A 20656-nucleotide genomic window follows, 5' to 3' on the forward strand; every position below is an offset into this window, starting at 1 on the left:
CATTCTTGGTCCAATACTCCTCAATATTTTCATTAATGACTCGCAGGATACAGTGGAGAGGATGCTAATTAAATCAGTGGTAAAGACATTGCTGGGAGGCTCTTGAAGGAAGCGAATAAAGCACAGCTCTGTGTTGATAAATTAACAAAAGCCATGGAAATCGATGTGCCAGGACACAATAAAGATAAATATGTGGCGGTTCCTGCAGGGTTGGACACTCAAGAGCAGAACTGGGTTGTTTGATCAGAGTCTTTCTGTTGCCTTCTCCTCATTCCTGCTCTTTCCCATGAAATTCCAGTGGTGGGACAGTTGTTGATGGATGCCTACTCATCCCACCAGCAATGAATTTAGTCCCTTGCCTAAAATCACCTCTGAAATACCTGTGGCCTTTTTTTAAGAAGTATTAAAGTCTTTGCCAGAGTTGCACTTTGAGAATGCAGCTTCATCTCTTTCCTGACCCGAAATCTTGTGTTTCATTGTTCCTACTCTTTGTGTTTCTCCAGGACTAAACAGGCATTAAAAATAAATAGGTGTTATTAGGCTGCTTTGCATCCCCAAGAATTTCAGCTGTCGTGCCCTAATTTGCACATTAGACTCTTCTTATCCATATAAATTAGAATAGACTTCTCCTGACCTATATTTGCAGTTTAGGAGATGTTGTTTTCCCTGCATCTTTCTTAATGAAGGGGATTATTAACCAGAGCAGTGGTTGCTGAGGTGGGCTGAATGCTTTGCATTTTGAAGTGAGCAGTGCTGAATCAATTCTGGCTCGAGGGCAAAAGTCCTTCTGGGCTCTGAATTCTTCTTTCAACTGCTTTTAGGTTCTTTATTTTACACCTGTCTTGGTTTGAAAGACAGGTGTCTGCTAAGGAAGGCAGAAGCCTCCCTTGGAATGGCAGATGCAACCCCCTTCCCTCCGAGTTATTATAATTTTCAAATCAAGGGGCTTTTAGGCAAAGATGTGGAAAATAGGAATAACACCTGACAAGGATGTGTGAGCCAGTTCCCCAGAACAACTGAAAATTAGAACTCCGACGCTGTAGGAAATGTGAACCCACCTGAGGGAGGTGAGGTTTATACTGGATATAAGGAAGGATGAAATTATTTTATAAATATATATATGTATATATAAATGATGTATATAATATTATGTGGGTCCCTTCCAACTCAGAATATTCTGTGATTCTGTGATATAAGAACAAGATGATCTTTAAAGGTCCTGTTCAACCCAAACCATTCCATGATTCCCTGGTTCTATCTGTGAAGCTGACGGGAACATGGTGGGAATAACATCTAAATTTTCATGTGTTTGTGGAATTCGGAGAGGGCAACCTTAGAAAGTCTTTTTCTGCAGAATTTTTTGATGGATTGTTCCTAATCCTTAGGCAAGGAAAACAATAGATGAAGTCAAAACAAAGAGATAACAAACATTGTTTTCTTCTTCAAATAATAGTGAATTTACTGTACTTGTGTCTGGAAATCTGAGGCATTGAAGCGTGGTATCATTAATCATAGTTTATGGTGATTATTAGTAGGCTTTTAATCTTTGTTTTCGTGTATAATTAGGTACAAGAGGTCAAAGCTGACTCTCTTCTGAACAACAATATTTTCAGTGAATGACTGTTTTTCTCTGCCTGCAATTTCCTTGTGCATATTTATAAGAGTACACTTGTCTGTATTTTGAGAGAGCAGTGTCCCATGAGCTTATCTGCTTATAAAAGCAAATTGCAACACTATTATTTTTATTATCACTAATTATTTTTATTACTATTGCAACAGCACCTGGTGGATCAGAGTGGGTTTGGATTCGGAGTGCAGGCAAATGCCTAAATTGAGGCAAGGCACTAATCAACAACAGATAAACGAAGAGAAAGGAGAAGGCAGATGAAGAAAAACAACAGCAAATCTGTGTGGTTCCATAGCTGAGCCTATGTGGTAACTGATCTGAATCCCTGCATTTCTTAATTATAGTTTTTCCCCATGATCAGTTGTCCAGCTTTTGGTAACATCGCAGCAAAGTTAATCCCTGAAGAAAATCGGCAATGAGGGCCTGATTCCAATGCCCGAACAGAAATGCCTTTGCCACATCAGATGCTTTTGGGCATTATTCCTGTTTTCCAGCAGTTAGAAAATGTGAAGCTTATTTCTGCCCCCGTCATGTCCTCCAGTCTTCTCCACACATCCCTGCTCCGTGCATTTTACTTGGGATTGAAGGTGAACCCGCGACAGAAGGCTATCAAGATCTCCAGGCAGGCTTGTCTCACCAGCACAGCCACGTCCGGAGGGATAAAGGCTGAGTGAAATCTACTTAAATTTAGATGTTTCCATGGGCATGGGGGGGCTCAGCTCCCACGGGTATTAGAAAAACTCTGGTGAACACACTTGACTCGTCCCAAGTTAGACATTAGGTCAACCTGTGTTTGGTCAGCTTTTGGTTGCCTAAACATGGAAGCTCAGTTCCAGCTGCACTGATAAATATTGATAAAAATTTCATTCCCTTCCCACATTCCTAGAATCTTGGAACGGTCTGAGTTGGAAGGAACCTTAAAAACCATCCCATTCCACCCCCTGCCATGGGCAGGGGCACCTTCCACTATCCCACGTTGCTCCAAGCCCCGTGCAACCCGCGCTTGGACACTTCCAGGGATCCAGGGACAGCCACAGCTTCTCTGGGAAACCTGGGCCAGGGCCTCACAGGGAACAATTCCTTCCCAATATCCCATCTATCCCTGCCCTCTGGCAGTGGGAAGCCATTCCCTGTGTCCTGTCCCTCCATCCCTTGTCCCAAGTCCCTCTCCAGCTCTCCTGGAGCCCCTTTAGGCACTGGAAGGGGCTCTGAGGTCTCCCTGGATCCTTCTCTTCTCCAGGTGAACACTCCCAGCTCTCCCAGCCTGGCTCCAGAGCAGAGGGGCTCCAGCTCTTGGAGCATCTCCATGGCTTCCTCTGGAATTGCTCCAGCAGCTTGAAGTTCATCCAGATCCCAGACAGATTTTTAAGAAAAGGCACCTCTGAAAAAGCCTAATGGCTGTTTATGGCAGAAAATGTCTAAAATCCTGCCTAAAACCAATCATTTAACTTTTGATTAAAGTGAAGTCAAGTTTGATTAAAGTAAAAGTCCCCTACAATAAGTTTAGTGCCATTAGGGATGATTTATGTGCACAATTCACTGTTCTATTCATCTGTTCTGTGCACCACTGGTAAATATGAATTTTCAATTAATAATTAGAAATGGATTAACATTTTTTCCTGCCCGTGATACTTGAGTTAATACTTGAGCTTTGTGACACTCATCCAAAACAAACCCGTGAGGGGTTTTTTTCTGGGCTCAGGCTGATGATGCACTTCCTTCAAGGGTCCAAGAGCATTCAAAAATGCTTTTATACAATATTGTATCTGAAGGAATTAATAAATAATAAATATACAGGGAACTCGTCTTCCAAACCAAGTCTTCCTTGAGACTTTCTAGTTTTTAAAAATATATATAGAATATTTGAAGTGTTAGAGGAGCGGTATTGCATCTGGTATGTGAATCACAGAATGGTTTGGCTTGGAAAGGACCTCAAAGATCATCTAGTGCCAAAAGAAGACCAAAACCAGTTTCCTCCTAGACACTGAAAACTGTGTATATTGAAAACTTTCTAAACCTTGTTGACAGTGTAAAACTTTCCTTTATCATGTACAATCTCATTAATGCTTTTTAACCTCCTGAAGAAACTCTTTTCTATTTAATTTATCCTTCCTGCACCACAGCACCTTGAAAATCATCCAGAACTCTCAATGCACAGCACTGTAACGACATTCTTTCCTATTAACATTTTCCTCCTTTAATCACGTGCCATAAAGAGTTTTACTTTCCCCTGGCTACTTTTAAGCTGTAGAGATGTAATCATTAGAGTGAGTGATGACATCAAGCTGGGGTGACATGGTGCAATTGATTTGTACTAAATAATGATATGATGAGCTGGAAGAAGGAGTTTTATTAGTCTTAACTCAGCAAGGATTGATTGGGGAGAAGAAAATGACCAATCCGTATCTCAGGTTGCTGGAGGTATAAGAAAGTAAGTGACAGCTGCAGAAAAGTCTATAAATCACAGGAAAAATTATGATAAAAATAAGAGCTATGAACTGCCCTTTAAAATTTCACTGGATGGCACAGAAGAGTCGAAGAGACCTCGGCCATTTATCTCCATTATGCCTGGGATCCTCCGAGAACAGCAAAGTTGACGGATGATGCCATTACATTTTTTTTATTATTTTTAAATGGAGGGAAGATAAGGAGTGGTGTATAAGTGTTACTTTCAAGTCATTAGAGGGTTGAGTCTTTGAAAGAATTCCTTGATTTAGCCAATAAAATAAAGTGTCTTTTGCTTTAGCTTTCTGCAGGTAATATATTAAACAGTGGCTTTTTGGAAACAAATCTGCTTGTTTGCAGTTTCTGAAGAAAAAAATAGTACTGGGAAATCTGTTTTTTTATTAATCAGAGAATCACAGAATGGTTTGGAAAGGAACTTAAAGATCATCTCATTCTATCCCCTGCCCATGGGCAGGAACACTTTCCACTATCCCAGATTGCTCCAAGTCTTGTCCAGCCTGTCCTTGGACACTTCCAGGCATGGGGATTCCATATTCCAGTCCATATTCCAGTCATTCAAACCAAAGGAGAGCCAGCATTTATTGCTTTGATGCCAGAGAATATGGGGAAGACCAAAATGAAGTCATTCCTACCCAGGTACATCAGAAGATACCGGAGTGTTGGTAAGAAAGGGATTTTTAGAGCCATTTCTTTGCCTGTTATCTACACTCAGGCAAACAGCAGCTTTCCCAGTGGCAGTGTGTTAATATCCCATGGCAATCTCAACCTGGGAATTGTTCCTTTGACAGGATCTGAGATACCATCACAGCTCCCTGTTCTCTCCAGCGGCCATCCTCTCACCACAAATTTCCATTTCACATAAAGCAGAGCTCAGCTCTTGAGGGCTTTTTGTGGTTAATTGGTGCTCTGGGCTCTGCTGGCGCAGCGAGGACATTTTATGTTCTCCAGAGTGGTCAGGGCTGAGCTCTGCTGAGGTGCTTTGGTCAGCCAGAGGGCAATTCCTGAATATGATCCATGCCCAACATCTGAACATGTTTGGAGCTCCAAATGCCCTCATCTTCCCCGGTTCTCCAGAGACAAGAGCTTACAACGACAGCCCAGTGCTCACACAGGGTTTGGGCTGTTGGGTTTTGGACTTCTTTACATTTTGGCGCCACACAACCGTATCCAAACCCCACATATTTTTGTCTTTTGCCAGAGAGGTGCAAATTATCTGCTTTCCTCTCAGTTCTAAAACCAGCCTGTCTATCAAAGCATCTCTTTGACAAGAGATTTTCTGGCTGTTTCCAGCAGATCAGCCGGTTTTCTTTGTCTCAGGCATCACCAGTAAGTGCCAGGCTGTTACCTCCGGGGTCTGTTTGTTCCTGTTCCTGCTGGATGTGTTCCTGATCACCTGGTCAGGGACACAGGATTTGCCCTTTCCAGTCTCTGTCTTGCCCTACTGATACTACTAAAGTAGAGCTGGATGGGAAAAATTTCTTCATGAAAAATGTTGTCCAGCCCTGGCACAGCTGCCCAGGGCAGTGCTGGAGTCCCCATCCCTGGAGGGATTTAAAAGCCATGTGGATGTGGCATTTGGGGACATGGGTCAGTGGTGGCCTTGACAGCACTGGGGGATGGTTGGACTGGATGATCTCAGAGGGCTTCTCCACCCTCAGTGATTCTGTGATTCCTCAGGGTTAATACATTTTCTCACCAACTTTAATAAAGAACCTGTTGATCATCTCAATCTTGAATGAAAAGGAGGTTCAGTTCCTACTGACAGATTTCCCTATTATCATTGAGGAAAAGATTGATCTCCTGGAGCTGCCCTAAAAACTATCTCTAAATGGGCACGTTTTGCACAGAGAATGACTTTGAGACATCTCACAGAACAGTTGTAGATACAACCAGCGTTTCCCAGTAAAATCCAGCTGCTCTGAAGATGTTCAGCTGATGTTCTTAGGAGTTATTCCTTCTTCCAGTTAAGAGTTTAAGCACAGATACATTGTGGAATTTTTAAAGAGCCCAGCAGAGGTTGTTTTTTATTCAGTAAATATTTCTTTCTTTTGAAGACAGGACTGTTAAGCTCAATCATCCCACCACAGTTGTTTAGTAAATTGAATTTCTTGTCTTGTTTGCTACTTGTTGAGCTGTGAATCTCAGCAAGTCAGACTTGCCAGAGGGTTTAAAAAATCACTGATGGACCCTTGAGATGTTTGTCCATGTGAGGTTCATTGAAAATAACAACAGCAACAGTGGCACTGGGCCATGTTTGTATATATGGAATTTATTCTGTTATCTCATACTCTTAGGGGCTTAGGTAATGTATTAGCTCCATATTGCAGGGGGTTTAGGTACAAAATAATTTAAACAACAAGTGAAAAGAAAGGAAAATTTGGGTTTGATCACTGGTCACATTAAAGCTACACTTTGGGGAAATACTTACAGTATCTGTTCAGTCCTTTTCAATGCTGGTGGGTGGTTTAACAGCCCAAGCCAACATTTGGGTTGGAGGAGTATTATTTTTCTTCTTTTTTCCATATCCTGAGTTCTTTCACTCAGCGTTTGAATTGAGACGCAGGAGATCAAGAATTCTTGTTCGGACTTCGTTGTTTATTATGTCTTATCAGTAATACAGCTGCACCGTGAGTGCCTCTTTGTTGGCAGGGTGGAAAATGGCTGTAAGTTTTAATTTTCAAAGCTTTTTAAAGTCTAAACTAACCAATTATGAGATATGTTTTTACTTACAACCCTCTTACTAGCTTTTCATGTTCTGCAGTGCAGAACTTTTGACCCAATGACAGAACATTCACATTTGTGAAGGAAAAGGAAGAAGACATAAATCCATACCCCAAATCCTCCATATTGTAACCTATTATTACCTATATCTCCTAAACCTAATTTTCTACATTTCTACATATTTCACCCAGTGATATAACTTCTAATTACACAGCAACAACCTCAGTGTTACCACACAATTTAGGAAGCTTTTCCCAGGGTTTTGGATCGAATACAGTGTGTTTCTGAGGATCACTGCCTCCCAGCACTGACAGGCTTAAATTCTCAGAACCCAGGGTTCCAACAGAGGAGGAGCTGCTGTTATCACACATCTGACTCCTCCTTAACTTCACCCTTTAGTCGTTGGCGTGGTAAAACTCTTGGAATTTTGCTGTCTTGGGCTGATCCCCAGCATGGGCAGCAGGGGAGGGGGGGATTCTGCCCCTCTGACCAGCTCAGGTGAGATCCCACCTGTGGAGCTGCTCCAGCCCTGGGGCCAACAGCAGAAGGACGTGGAGCTGCTGGAGAGAGTGCAGAGGAGGCCACAGAGATGTCCCAAGGGCTGGAGCCCCTCTGCTCTGGAGCCAGGCTGGGAGAGCTGGGGGTGTTCACCTGGAGAAGAGAAGGATCCAGGGAGACCTCAGAGCCCCTTCCAGTGCCTAAAGGGGCTTCAGGAGAGCTGGAGAGGGACTTGGGACAAGGGATGGAGGGACAGGACACAGGGAATGGCTTCCCACTGGCAGAGGGCAGGGGTGGATGGGATATTGGGAGGGAATTGTTGGCTGTGAGGGTGGGGAGGCCCTGGCCCAGGGTGCCCAGAGAAGCTGTGGCTGTCCCTGGATCCCTGGAAGTGTCCAAGGCCAGGTTGGATGGGGCTTGGAGCACCCTGGGCTAGTGGGAGGTGTCCCTGCCCATGGCAGGGGGTGGGACTGGACAGTCTTTAAATTCGCATCCCACCCAAACTGTTTTATGATTCTATGAAAATGTAAATCCTCAATTTGAAGCCCTCAGGAATGGAATGTGGCTTTAGGTGCATTGTTCAAGGGAGAAATGCTCTTTGCTGCTTGAATGTTGTCTTATTTCCCACCCAGATTTTGGATACTTTGGCTTTCAATCGTCCTTCCAAGTTAAACAACTTTGGCAAAACTGAAGAGCCTCATTTCTCTGTTTTTTTTTTCCTCTACAAATGTATTTTAATTTAGAGTCAGTTGTCCTCTTAACCTTCTCTTCAACAAATTAATTAAGCTGACTGACTCCCTGATAGTATGTCATGGTGGCACATGCAGATATTAAATAATCTGATTTTCTCACTCAGAGCACTGTGCACGTGAGCTCATACCAAACTTACATTCCTAAATTCATGCTGGAAAGCAGCACCCTCTGTAGTGATCCTCCATTCAGAGAGATTTTTGTAATCTCCTCCCTAGTTGGTTGTTAAATAGTTTGTTAAGCAATAACTAGATTTGTAAAATGTTAATGCTTAAATTCAAACCTCAATCAGCATTAACATATCTTGGCAAAACTAAAGCTTTCCTGGCCTGTCCTCATTTTATGCCAAACTGGTTTTACCAGAGCTCCTTTCCACCCTGGAAGAGCTTCCAAAGGGATGAGCAAAATATCCTCTGGTGGCACTCGATACTATTAAGTATTGATGAAGAACATTTTTGTTGTTTTTGTTATAATAATACATTTTAACAGCTAAAAAATAACCTAAATTATCCAAAAACTCCATAAAATGTTTTGGAATCAGATTCTTTCATGTAACTGTTGGTCATCGAATGGAGTTTCCATCCTAATACATATTTTAAGATGCTTCTGTGTATTGTTGTTCATAAATATTTCAGGCAGTTTTTGTTTGTTTATTGTGCGATACTTTAAATCATTTTTTTTGTTGCCTTGGTGAGTCCAAGAGGGATAAATCCATGATTTAATGAGGAGTAGTGAGTTGATGGTATCTTTTCCCTCCAGTACCACAGGCTCTTTCTCCACCCTCTGACCTTGGCCAGGGGGGTATCAGGACATCCATTTCCTTTTCCGTTTCATCTCCACAATCCTGAGAACTGATGGGAATCCTCAGAGTGTCTTCTTCAGCCTGATGGAAGCCACGAGACAAATCCTGATGATTTCCAATTTGTCTTGGATTGCAGCTGTTTGGGAGGACTCTGTTTAAGAAACTCCAGCTTTTTCACTCCCCCAAGTTCATTCGCACCACCAGACAAACTCAAAATTAACACATTTTATTCCAGCAAAGCAAAAAGTTGTGTTCTTGAATGCAAAATTGGGAACAAGGTGGGAAAAGCGGGGACAATAAAGCTGCCAATGCAGCTGTAGAAGTGCGTGTCCAGAAAATTCTTGATGCTGAAGCTGCTCTGAGGCTGTTGTTTGACTTTATGGAATGATCCACAGCAAAGCTGGCTCACTGCTGCTGGAGAGAATGGGAATGGGAATGGGAATGGGAATGGGAAGGGGAATGAGAGGCAGCAGTGGCTTCCCAGGATTGCAGTGCCAAACCAGAGGTGGGCTGGTCACCTGAGGGGACAGTTGTCATCTCTCTGCTTTGACCCAGTGTTTTGTAGTTTTGTAGGTGGAATCCATCTCATATATTTCAAATTTGTACATGAACAACTTCATGCAAGTCTTTTGAAGGGGTTACATGTATCAGCAGAAATATCACAAAATCCTGGTGCCGAAATTGCCCATGCACCCTGGCCTTGAACACCTCCAGGGGTGGGGAGTCCACAACCTCTCTGGGCAGCCTGCTACAAAAACAACAATTTTTCTCCAAAGGTATTTGGAAAAATTATAAGTACTTGGTGAAATCAACATTTTTTTATAACCATTTGCATGGTTCAAAATCAGTTTTTTTAAGAGTGCCTTGATTACAGTGACTGCAGCTTAATTATTTAAGATTTGACATCTTTATTTGACTATTGTGTGATGGAACAAAACTGTAAAATGCTCATATTTCATTTTCATGACATTTAAGCAGAGATACCAGCATTGAATCCCTTCAGGACTCTTTAACCAAAGAAAATACCTGGATTTCCTAAAAATACCTGCTGAGTGTGCATGGAAGAGACTGTGCTAATCCAACTGTGTGGAACATCCTGAATTTCGTGGGAGGTGTCCCATGGCAGGGGGTTGGAATGAGATGAGCTTTAAGGTCTCTCCCAGCCCAGCCCATCCTGGGATTGTGTGAAATGTGGGTGTACTGAACTTCTCCCAGCACCCAGGGAGGGAGGGAGGCTGATCCCACTGTGTTCTCTCCCCCCAGGGATGCGGCAGGGGAACGATGTTGGCACTCAGTATCGCTCGGCCATCTACACCTTCTCCCAGGAACAGATGGAGGCTGCCCTGAGATCCAAGGAAGAATATCAAAAGGTAACACTGGGCAGGGGGTGGAATGGCTTCGCCTGTGAGCACGAGGTCAAAGATGTCACCAGTTAACACAAAATCACTCCTTGTGCTGGGCACTCCCCATGCTGCTGTTGCAGCTCCTCAGTCCAATGCCCAACTTGCTCATAGTTGCTTTAAATTCCAGCTTTTAGGAATTTGTTTTTCATGTGAGTCATTTTATAACCATGCAGAAAGAAAAACAGTTCCCTTTTAGACATATTTTGAGTCTCTTCTACAGATTTTTTATTTAATGTGGGTTTACCAGAACAGAAGTCGGTGGTCTTAAAGCTATTCAAGCTTCTCTGGACCCCAAACCCTGAAGGGTGTCCTCAAAATCCCAGATCCAAGAGTTCCTGTACATTCCTGATCAATAATTGAGCTTGATAACTCAGGATCACCCACCTGCTGCTTATGAGGTGCTTCTATCAAGCCATTCCACAAATGTCTTGGATGAGATGTGACAGCCTGTGACTTACTGAGAGTATTTGTTGTGACACAAGGGTTTGTGTGAGAGAAGATCAACCAATTCCCTTTCTGTACACAGAATTTTTCCCTATTTTCCAGAGAAGATGGATTCTGTCTCTTCATTGCCACGTTATTATTTAACTAAAGGCAGAGGGATTAGTATCCTGCAGTGTTGTTGCACTGTGGTTGCTGCCCAGTGCGCTTGTCAATGCAAAATCCAGATTCTGCAGCAGAAAAATAGAAATTATTATCATTTATATGAAAAAACCCACTCACCTGGGACATCAGGGCAGTAAACTTAAGTACTACTAAAATAATGTCAGTGTTCATATGTTTAATTATTTAATTATACAATGACCTCAGTGGTGTTATGTTAAAGAACCAGGAGTTTTGGTGTATATTTGGTGCTAAAAGTAAAAAACTCTTTTTACATCAGCCAAAAGGTCCTGAAAGGCAGCAGTTTGGTTTTCACCAATGTGGGTATGACTGGGTTGAGCTCTGGGTGAGCTCCTAGGACTGGTGGCTGTGTGCAGTTGGAATTATTTTGAGTGCAAAGAGGTGCTCAGAACTGCAGGTAAGTGATTTCCAGATCTGATACCTGTGCATGTAAATGAAGTTCTCAGTGACTTAAATTTTTTCTGATGGGGATAAGTCAGTCTTGCAGGTGTTTATCTGGTGGTTTTGGAAGATATTTATCATTCAAAACTTCTTTTTACTCATTATTTACCTTAGATCCACTGCTTTTCCAAATTCCTTTTATTCCTTTCTTTTAGCATCTGCTGACCAACATCACCCTGCAAATCTTACAGCTTTAATTTGCTTTCCCAACTCTATTATCCTCTGCCGTTATTTGTCATTAAATAAATACTGACATGAAAGCAAAATTGCCATGTGTGAGATTGCAATATGATATTACAGAAATTTCCATCATCAAATAGATTTCCTTAATGGCACCATTTAAAATTTACCTACTTTGAAAAGTGTGTGTAATTAGTACATTTGTATAATTAGGCACAACTGTAAGTGAGCACATGTAGAGTTTGTTTTTGCACTGAAGTGGGGAAGGAAGGGACCGTGTTGCCAGCTAAGGAAACCCAGCAAATATGCACTGAAATTCCTTAGGGATGTGTGTTTCCCATGTATTATTAACAACAATATCTCCAATATTATCTACTTGGGTATTGCAGGAGCGGTGGAATGGTTGTGTGGGAAACACACTGAGCAAACAATTTGTTCAGGAATCCCTTTTCATATTAAATGCTGTGCATTCCATTATTTTAATGTAAATGTAATACAGCCACTTTCCTTATTATGGCAGCAATTTAAAATAAATATCAAGCTTTTCTGGCAGTGACACATGCCAGATAATCATGGATAAAAATGTGGGAATGGCACAATTTTTCCGTGATAAGTAGTGGCGCCTGCAGCAAGGGAGGAAGGACTAACAAGTATTACAATAACTGCAGTGTGCATGGGTGACTCCAGAGTTTTTTGGCACTGCAAAAGAAGGAAAAACCCCCAAAATGTCATTTATTTTTTGTTCACTGAATAATTGTGCATGTGCTCTTAGATGTGTTTTGAGCTGAGGGCCTGGAAGAGCCTTAAAAATGGCCTTCAACCAGAAAATGATGGGTTTGCTAGATGAGGTTTCCCAACTGGCTCCTGGTGTCCAGGGAAGGGAATGGAGCTGGGGAAGGGGCTGGAGCACCAGGAGAGGCTGAGGGAGCTGGGAAAGGGGCTCAGCCTGGAGCAAAGGAGGCTCAGGGGGGACCTTGTGGCTCTGCACAACTCCCTGACAGGAGGGGGCAGCCGGAGGGGTTGGGCTCTGCTTAGAGGGAACAGGGACAGGATGAGAGGAAATGGCCTCAAGCTGTGCCAGGGGAGGGTCAGGTTGGATATTGGGAAAAATTCCTTCATGGAAAGGGTGATCAGGCATTGGAATGGATTTCCCAGGGCAGTGGTGGATTCCCCATCCCTGGAGGGATTTAAAAGCCGTGTGGATGTGGCACTGGGGAACATGGTGGCCTTGGAGTGCTGGGGGATGGTTGGACTGGATGATCTCAGAGAGCTTTTCCAACCTCGGTGATGCTGGGATTCAATTTTAAGTGACAATAATCAGATTTATTACCAGGCTGTGAGTGAGACCCTTGATGTGCCCCGAGCCCAGGTATCCTGCAAGGTCACATCTATTTCAACTTGTGGAACTTGTTGCTGATTCCTGCAGCTGCTTTGAGAGCTGAGAAGTGGCAGTAGAGCACTAAGTTCACATCGAGCTGTGGGGCTGGAGCTGCTGAGGGAGCTGAGTGCAGGAGTCAGAGTCAGCTACTGGTGACAGAGACTGTAACACAATAGAGCTGCTGCTAAAGGGTGACACAATGGAAGTGTAATCAGAGAAACGTCAAATGAGGGCCAGGCCTTGGTGAAATCACTGTGAATGAGCTGTTCCAGCAGTTTTGCCCGAAGCTGAGGTTTTTTTAATACAGGTGAACCTGAGGTTACTCAATTTTCAAGACAGTTGCTCTGCTGGGTTTGGTTTTCAAATGAATTATCAAGGCAATTGTAATCCAAAGAGTGAAATCAAGGGGGGAAGAAGTTTATTTTTTTTTTCAGAATCAGACCTTGCAGTTGTTTTTTTCAAGCACTAGCACTAGCTTTTAATGCTCCAAGAATACACTGAGTGCCTCCCCTCCATGGAATCACAGAACAGTTTGAGTTGGAAGGTGCCCTAAAGATCATCCCATTCCACCCCCTGCCATGGGCAGGGACACCTCCCACTGTCCCAGGGTGCTCCAAGCCCCGTCCAGCCTGGCCTTGGACACTGCCAGGGATCCAGGGGCAGCCACAGCTTCTCTGGGCACCCTGGGCCAGGGCCTCCCCACCCTCACAGCCAGGAATTCCTTCCCAGTATCCCATCCATCCCTGCCCTCTGGCAGTGGGAAGCCATTCCCTGTGTCCTGTCCCTCCATCCCTTGTTCCAAGTTCCTCTCCAGCTCTCCTGGAGCCCCTTTAGGCACTGGAAGGGGCTCTGAGGTCTCCCTGGATCCTTCTCTTCTCCAGATGAATGCCCCCAGCTCTCCCAGCCTGGCTCCAGAGCAGAGATTTTGGATGGATGTGTTCCATGGAATAAGGGAGGCAATGAATTAGCACTGGCCAGCAGAAGGTGCAACAACCCCTGCAGTTCAGCACTTTAGCAGACACTGGGAAGCTTCCATCAGCTTTCTGTGGGATGATGTGGGAATGAACCAGCAAAACCCTCAGGTGCAAAAATAAGAACTGAATACGAAGCTCTTAGGGAAAAGAGATTGAAAAGCTGGAGTTTCCAGAAGCATTCCAAAAGCAATGAGCTTTGGAAGTGGAGGTGAAGTGGTCAGGATTGTATTTGTCAAAGCTGGAGGAAGGGCTGTTTACAGACCTCTGGGATCGGCAGTTCTGAGTGGTTAATTCCATGAAGGAATGCCTGGCGGCGGGAATTCACAACCTTCATCTGTGTTTTTATCTGACGTGCTGTGTGAATTCGGAGCAGGCTTTGCCTGGGAGATGGTTTTTCATGTGATTTTTGTCTGGGAGAAGTTAAATAGCTCTTTTAAAATGAGATTGTTTTTATTAAAGCAATACAATAGTCAATAAAAAAATAACACCTGCTTACTCCTCTTCAAATTATGTCTAATTCAGAGCTTTATGTGTCAAATTATCTCTGCTTCACTCTGCTGTGAATGGCAACAACTTGATTCCTGATTGATGGTGGTGGCTCTTGTGGAGACAAGCATAGCTGATCTGATAAGCTGAGCCATTCTCTGGTTTGTAATCACTTCTCTGTGCTGCAGAGATACCCTTTGTGTGTTCATCCCTCTCGGAGAAAGCTGCATTTGGCTACGGATGAGGAGGTTTTGTGTGAGCAGTTGTGAACTCTTTTCATGTTACTGTAAATGCAGAAAATTTGACTTTGTCACTCCGAGAAAATTTGGGCACCTCACAGCAGGAAAATCTCTCAAAACTAATCCTAATCCATTTCTTGATGACAGTGGCAGCAAGATAAAAGCGTTAATGGCATGAACTTAGGATGAACTTGTGGATGTGTTTACCCGGACTTCAGCAAGGCCTTTGACACCATCTCCCATGGCTTATTCCTGGAAAATCCAGCAGCCCATGGCCTGGGCAGGTTCCCTCTGTGCTGGGTTTAGAACTGGTGATGGCTGGGCACAGGGAGTGCTGGGGAATGATTCTGCACTTGGGTGACAACAGCCCTCTGCAGCTCCAGGCTGGGGCAGAGGGGCTGGAAAAGGCCCTGGGAGTGCTGGTGACAGCGGCTGGGCATGAGCCAGGTGTGCCCAGGTGGGCAAGGGGCCAGTGGCACCTGGGCTGTGCCAGCTCTGGGGTCACCAAGCAGGGCCAGGGCAGTGCCCATCCCCTGTGCTGGCTCTGCTGGGGCACCTCCAGTGCTGGGAGCAGCTCTGGGACCCTCCTGACAGGAGAGACCTGGAGGGGCTGGAGAATGTCCAGGGAAGGGAACGGAACGGAGCTGGGGAGGGGGCTCAGCCTGGAGAAAAGGAGGCTCAGGGGACCTTGTGGCTCTGCACAATTCCCTGACAGGAGGGGGCAGCCAGGGGGAGGATCGGGCTCTGCTCCCAGGGAACAGGGACAGGATGAGAGGAAATGGCCTCAAGTTGTGCCAGGGGAGGGTCAGGTTGGACATCAGGAGGAATTTCTTTGTGGAAAAGGTGATTAGATGTTGGAAGGGGCTTCCCAGGGAGGTGGTGGATTCCTTAAAGCCCATTTTATTCCAGCCCCTGCCATGGTCAGGGACACCTTCCACTATCCCAGGTTGCTCCAAGCCCCGTCTAACCTGGCCTTGGACACTTCCAGGGATGGGCATTCCCTGAGGCAGAGAAGTGTCACCATCCCGTGTGGAGTGCATCCTGCTACTATCCCTGTTCCCCAGGAATGCAGCACATGGTGCTTATTTTTATTAATGCTGAAAAAGGCAAGTTTTTTTTTTAATAGCTTTCAGTTCTGCATTTATTGTCTTCACTTGACAAAGGCCGGGCATTTGTCCTGGCCCTTTGACTGTTGCAAATTCAGCTGATCCTGCATTTGGAATTAGAACCAGGAACAGCAGGATGAAACCATACTTTGTATTTTGCAATCATTTTTTCATCTGGGAGGTCATGGAGGTCACCGAAGGAGCCGTTTGCTTTATTGCACTGGGAATGTGAAGTTTATATTGGACATTTAAACTAATGCTAGAAATTGCCCTGTAATAAACTAATGTAAATATCAAATGGATTTGACTCCAAGAGTGGGTTGTAAATAAAACATTTCCTGCTTTGTGTGGCTTGCCCTCTTCAGCTTGCCATTAATGTAAAAACACGCTGGATTTGTGTAGACATTCCATTTTCATGTCCTTAGGCAGATGAATTCTCAGTCTCTGGGGCAGATCTCCATGTCGCTTCAGAAAATGAAGATTTAAAGGGCTGAGCTGTTGTTTGAGGGGTCCTACCCTGTGTGACCTGGCCTCCAGCTGGGCACAGCTCTCCCGTGGGTCCTGGGTCATCCCAGTGCCAAGGAAAAGCAGCGGAATGTGCACTGATGCCAACACAGAGGTTAAATCCCTTCCCATCAGCCTGGAAATGTTCTCTCACATAGTTCAGTGGCATCTGGGATCCTTCTGAAGGGCTTGTAGTCCAGGCTTTTGAGTTTCTTGTTCTTGATTATTATGCATCTGTTACAGTGCTCTGAAAGTGTCAGAAGCACATTAAATGTCAGGTGCATAAATGTGATAATGATTTTAATAATGGTGGTTTAAGTGTACACAGGATTTATAGGGAACAGGATGGAACTCCTTCTCTTCAGGAAGCTCTCAAGGAGTTTAGTTTAACTGAGAGATTAGTTATGGGGAGGACAGGATAAAATCAAAAAAGGTCAAGGTAAAAGGAAGATGATGGTCATTAGCTGGTGCTGGTTAAAGACAACCCTTAAAACTGAGCTAAGCAAAAATTTCCAAGAAATAAACCTGAGGAATCATCTCCAGATGTGTTCAGTGTCATTATGTGTGAAAATGTTGGGTCTTAATTCTGCTCTGCCCTTTGGATCCGTCCATGCCCAGGTGAAGGATAAGGTTTGTAGTGGAACTCTCTGTGTGGACTGAGAGGAGGAGAGAGATTGGCCTGGTTTGAGGTTTCCATACAAATTTAAAAAATCAGGAAAAAGCCTTTTTAAAGTGACATGTGCATTTTTAATGAGCCATGGGAGCATTACTTCTGCTCTCCAAACAGTTTGTTTATCCCTAGTGCAGAGCTGTGAGATCGAAGAACACTCCTCAAACCTCGTTTTCTCAGGGACAGAAGTGTGCCTGAGCCAGGATTCAAATGAATACTCATGGAACACTTTCCCATTGTTTATCCAACTCTGAAATACAAAGCAAAAAATGTGTCTGAGCCTGATGACACTTCAGGAAGTTCTGAGCTTCACAAAGCTCTCATGTGAAAATGACAGATACTCAACATTTGTAAAATATCCTGCTCAGGCCTCTGAATATGGACATAGGAGGGCCCACTTTAACATTCAGGTCCCCATGATTTGTTAACCAGATGGTTGATAACCAATTGTATTGACAATTCATCCCTGCTGAAGTTGTTTTCCAGCTGATGTTACCATTTGCTTAAATAACACTCAAGATTCCCTCACAGGACCCAGTGTAGATCATCCATAAACTGTAAATCCAGAGAAACACCCTTCGAATCCATGGAATTACTTTGGATTTCCAGTAATGCAATTGAGATAAAATTCTGGCCCAGGAGTTTGGTTCCTTGCAGTATTTTTGTTGCCCAAAGAACTGTCATAGGATTGTGTGTATTATTTTCTGTTTGAGGTGTGCCACTCCATCAAAGCGACCTCTCAGCTTTGGGGAAAACAAGTCAATACTTCCTGGAAGGAAAAATCAGAGGATGCTTTAGCCAGCAACGTTGTCATGTCTGCTTTGATCTTGTGATCTTTTTTCATCAAGATTTTTTTCTCCTTTATTGACTTCCACAGATCTCTTGTAGACTGGTCTTTCCTTTTGTTTTGTCATGGAATCATGGAATCCCTGAATGGTTTGGGTTGGAAGGGAGCTTAAAGACCATCCCATTCCCACCCCTGCCATGGGCAGGGACACGTCCCACTAGCCCAGGTTGCTTCAAGCCCCGTCCAGCCTGGCCTTGGACACTTCCAGGGATCCAGGGGCAGCCACAGCTTCTCTGGGCACCCTGTGCCAGGGCCTCCCCACCCTCACAGGCAAGAATCTTCTATCATTTGGTCTTGTCCCACATCCTTTTCTTCCTAGTTCCACATTTTCCAAGTCTTCAGATTTTCCACTTTTTTTTCTCAGGCCTGTGTTTCTGAAAAACCTTCCTTTTTTTTTTTTTATCCTTGCAGACAAAGACAAACTTGTATTTTTTCTAGCTGACTTTTATTAGGTGTCATTTACTCACTGGGTCTGAAAGTAAATCCAACTACCCAACATAAGGTGGACAAAATATATTCCCTCTTCCTGCTGCCTAAAGCATCCTGAGATACCTCCTATGGCAGGAGCATGGATTTATGTGCAGGAAGAGTCACAAAGGCTGGGAAATCACCTTCAGTGAATCCCTGCTTCCAGCCCCAGTATTAAATCCAGTATTTAATCCTGACCTTTCCCCGAGCAAGCAGCTTCCTATGGATTTCTGGGGTTGATGTATTTCCATTGTGGCTGCTCCTTTCTCCTGTGCTTTGATTATTTTTAGTTGGCTCCATTAAACCAGGTCTTTTTCAAGTGTTAAAGGAGTTGTGTTTAAGGTGTGCACAGAAGGAAAACTGTTTTACACATCAAGAACCTTTGTGAGGTGGTGGGGAAGGGCAGGAGGAAGAGCTGTATCCAGACAATGGGTGAAGGTGGAATTTTGGATTTTTTCAGGCGAGGAATGGAGGCGATTTGGGATTTAACTCCATTCCAATGATCTCAGTGGTCCAGGGCAGTAACTCCGACCGTCACGTGATCTCCCAGTTGTACCAGCACTAATTTTAAAATTATTTCTAAGCCTTGATTGCTGCAATTCACAACGATTCTGGTGAAAGTCCATCTTAATCCAGTTTACATTCCCTATATCAATACCATTTTTCCTCTTCTTTTTTTAATTAAAACAATTATATAATACTTAATCAAGCACAGAATGCTCATGGCGTTGGGTCTGCAAATTTTCCCGTGTCAGCTGAACTTATGATGGCATCAAAGACAGATGTTGAGTTTATATTTGACCTGTTTTCTACAAAAACATTGATTGGCACCAATTACATTCTTTATCATTTGAATGTCTGTTCTTTTTTGGGGATGGTGGTTTTGTTTGTTTTGGGGTTTTTTTTGTTTTTTTGTTTTTACCCACATACAAATTGGACCAGTGTTGTCTTAACTTGTCCCTTTTGAAGTGCTGCAGGGAACTGGTGCTCATTCCCTCTTCTAAAATTTTCAATATTAGTCCTGTACTGATTATGTAAAACCCACATTTTCTTCAAAAAGCTGAAAAATTTGACAAATTTGGGTTTATTGGCCAGTGCTTCATGCTGAAGGACACCCAAACTTCAAGATTTTTATACTCCTTAAAAATACCGTTCCAGAGGGTCTTTTTAATATGGAGAACACAATAGTTAAATTTATATATATTTATTAAATATTTAATAAATACAGTTGTATTTATCACAAATGGCTGAGTGACTGTCCTAGAAATGTAGAAAACTCAGTTTTCTCCAGCAGTGACAACTTTCAGCCCAAACCATGAAGTTTGGTGGAGATTAAAACACCCACAGAAAAATTCTGGAAAAAAAAAAGAGGAGTTGGAAAATTGCAGCGAGGGTTTGTAGCATCCCTCCTCCTTCTCCACACACACACACAAATGTGCACTTTTAACATCATCATCATTTTATTTTCTGTAATATTTTTTATTTTTATCTCAATCAGCTAATTATATCCTGGGTGGTGATTTTTCATCCAGCTCTTCTTGCTGTTATATGTAAGTGGCTGCTTTTTTATGTGCCAACAATCCTAGGAAATATATTTCCCCATTATCCCGTGATATATTATTATAGGAAAAACCTTCATTGCGAAATTAGGGGATTTTCCAGGGCTGGAGAAATCCTGATTTCTTTCATTGCCCTCTAGTGGGCTCGAGCTCTTCTGCAAGGGCAGGGAATGAGGAGCTTTCCCTTTCTCTTTGTGCCACACAAACCATCAGGTTTTGTATAATTTCAGTTATTTGTCCATATTTGTGTGATTTCTAGAGCACCATTTCATGGATCAGATACGGCAGAATTATCCTGCTGGGGTTTGTAAATTACGACAAAAAAGGGATTCTATGCTTTTCATATTTTGCTGGGGAAAGCAGGAGATGGGCATTACCCAGATGAACATTCCCCAAGTGAGTTTTGGGAGTGACACTCGTAGATGTTGGGCTGGCATTGGAATATTTGCAGTCTGGAGAAGCAGATAATAGGTTTTTATAATTTTCTGCTGTTGTAGCTGTGTCAAATTGTGAATTCATCCCACAGTCCAGCTGAAGGAGGGCTTGGCAAACCTTCCATCCCATTTATTTGTGGTAGAGTCCTAGAGTAGCTTGAGTTAGAAGGGACTTTAAGGATCATTTAGTTCCACCCCTTGCCATGGACAGGAACACTTTCCACTAACCCAGGTTGCTCCAAGCCCCATCCAACCTGGCCTTGGACACTTTCAGGGATCCAGGGGCAGCCACAGCTTCTCTGGGCACCCTGTGCCAGGGCCTCCCCACCCTCACAGCCAGGAATTCCTTCCCAACATCCCATCCATCCCTGCCCTCTGGCAGTGGGAAGCTCCTTGTTCTGTCCCTCCAGGCCCTTGAGGCAAAGAGAATAATTTTGAACAGTAAGATCAAAGGAAGTCAAACACGGCTCCAGACTGGT

At 43.6% G+C, this 20656-nt stretch overlaps 1 protein-coding gene across 3 annotated transcripts in view; it reads left to right on the plus strand.

Moving 5' to 3' along the window:
* The window catches only part of MSRA (methionine sulfoxide reductase A), a 237225-nt gene that overhangs the window by 144294 nt on the left and 72275 nt on the right, over positions 1 to 20656 (plus strand). For all 3 annotated transcript variants that reach the window (XM_032103940.1, XM_032103938.1, XM_032103939.1), the window contains exon 5: positions 10128 to 10234. In XM_032103940.1, the coding sequence (XP_031959831.1) occupies positions 10128 to 10234 (107 nt within the window). The remainder of the gene's footprint in view (positions 1 to 10127; positions 10235 to 20656) is intronic.

Source organism: Corvus moneduloides, chromosome 3 (assembly GCF_009650955.1).
Source record: "Corvus moneduloides isolate bCorMon1 chromosome 3, bCorMon1.pri, whole genome shotgun sequence".
Lineage (NCBI taxonomy): Eukaryota > Metazoa > Chordata > Aves > Passeriformes > Corvidae > Corvus > Corvus moneduloides.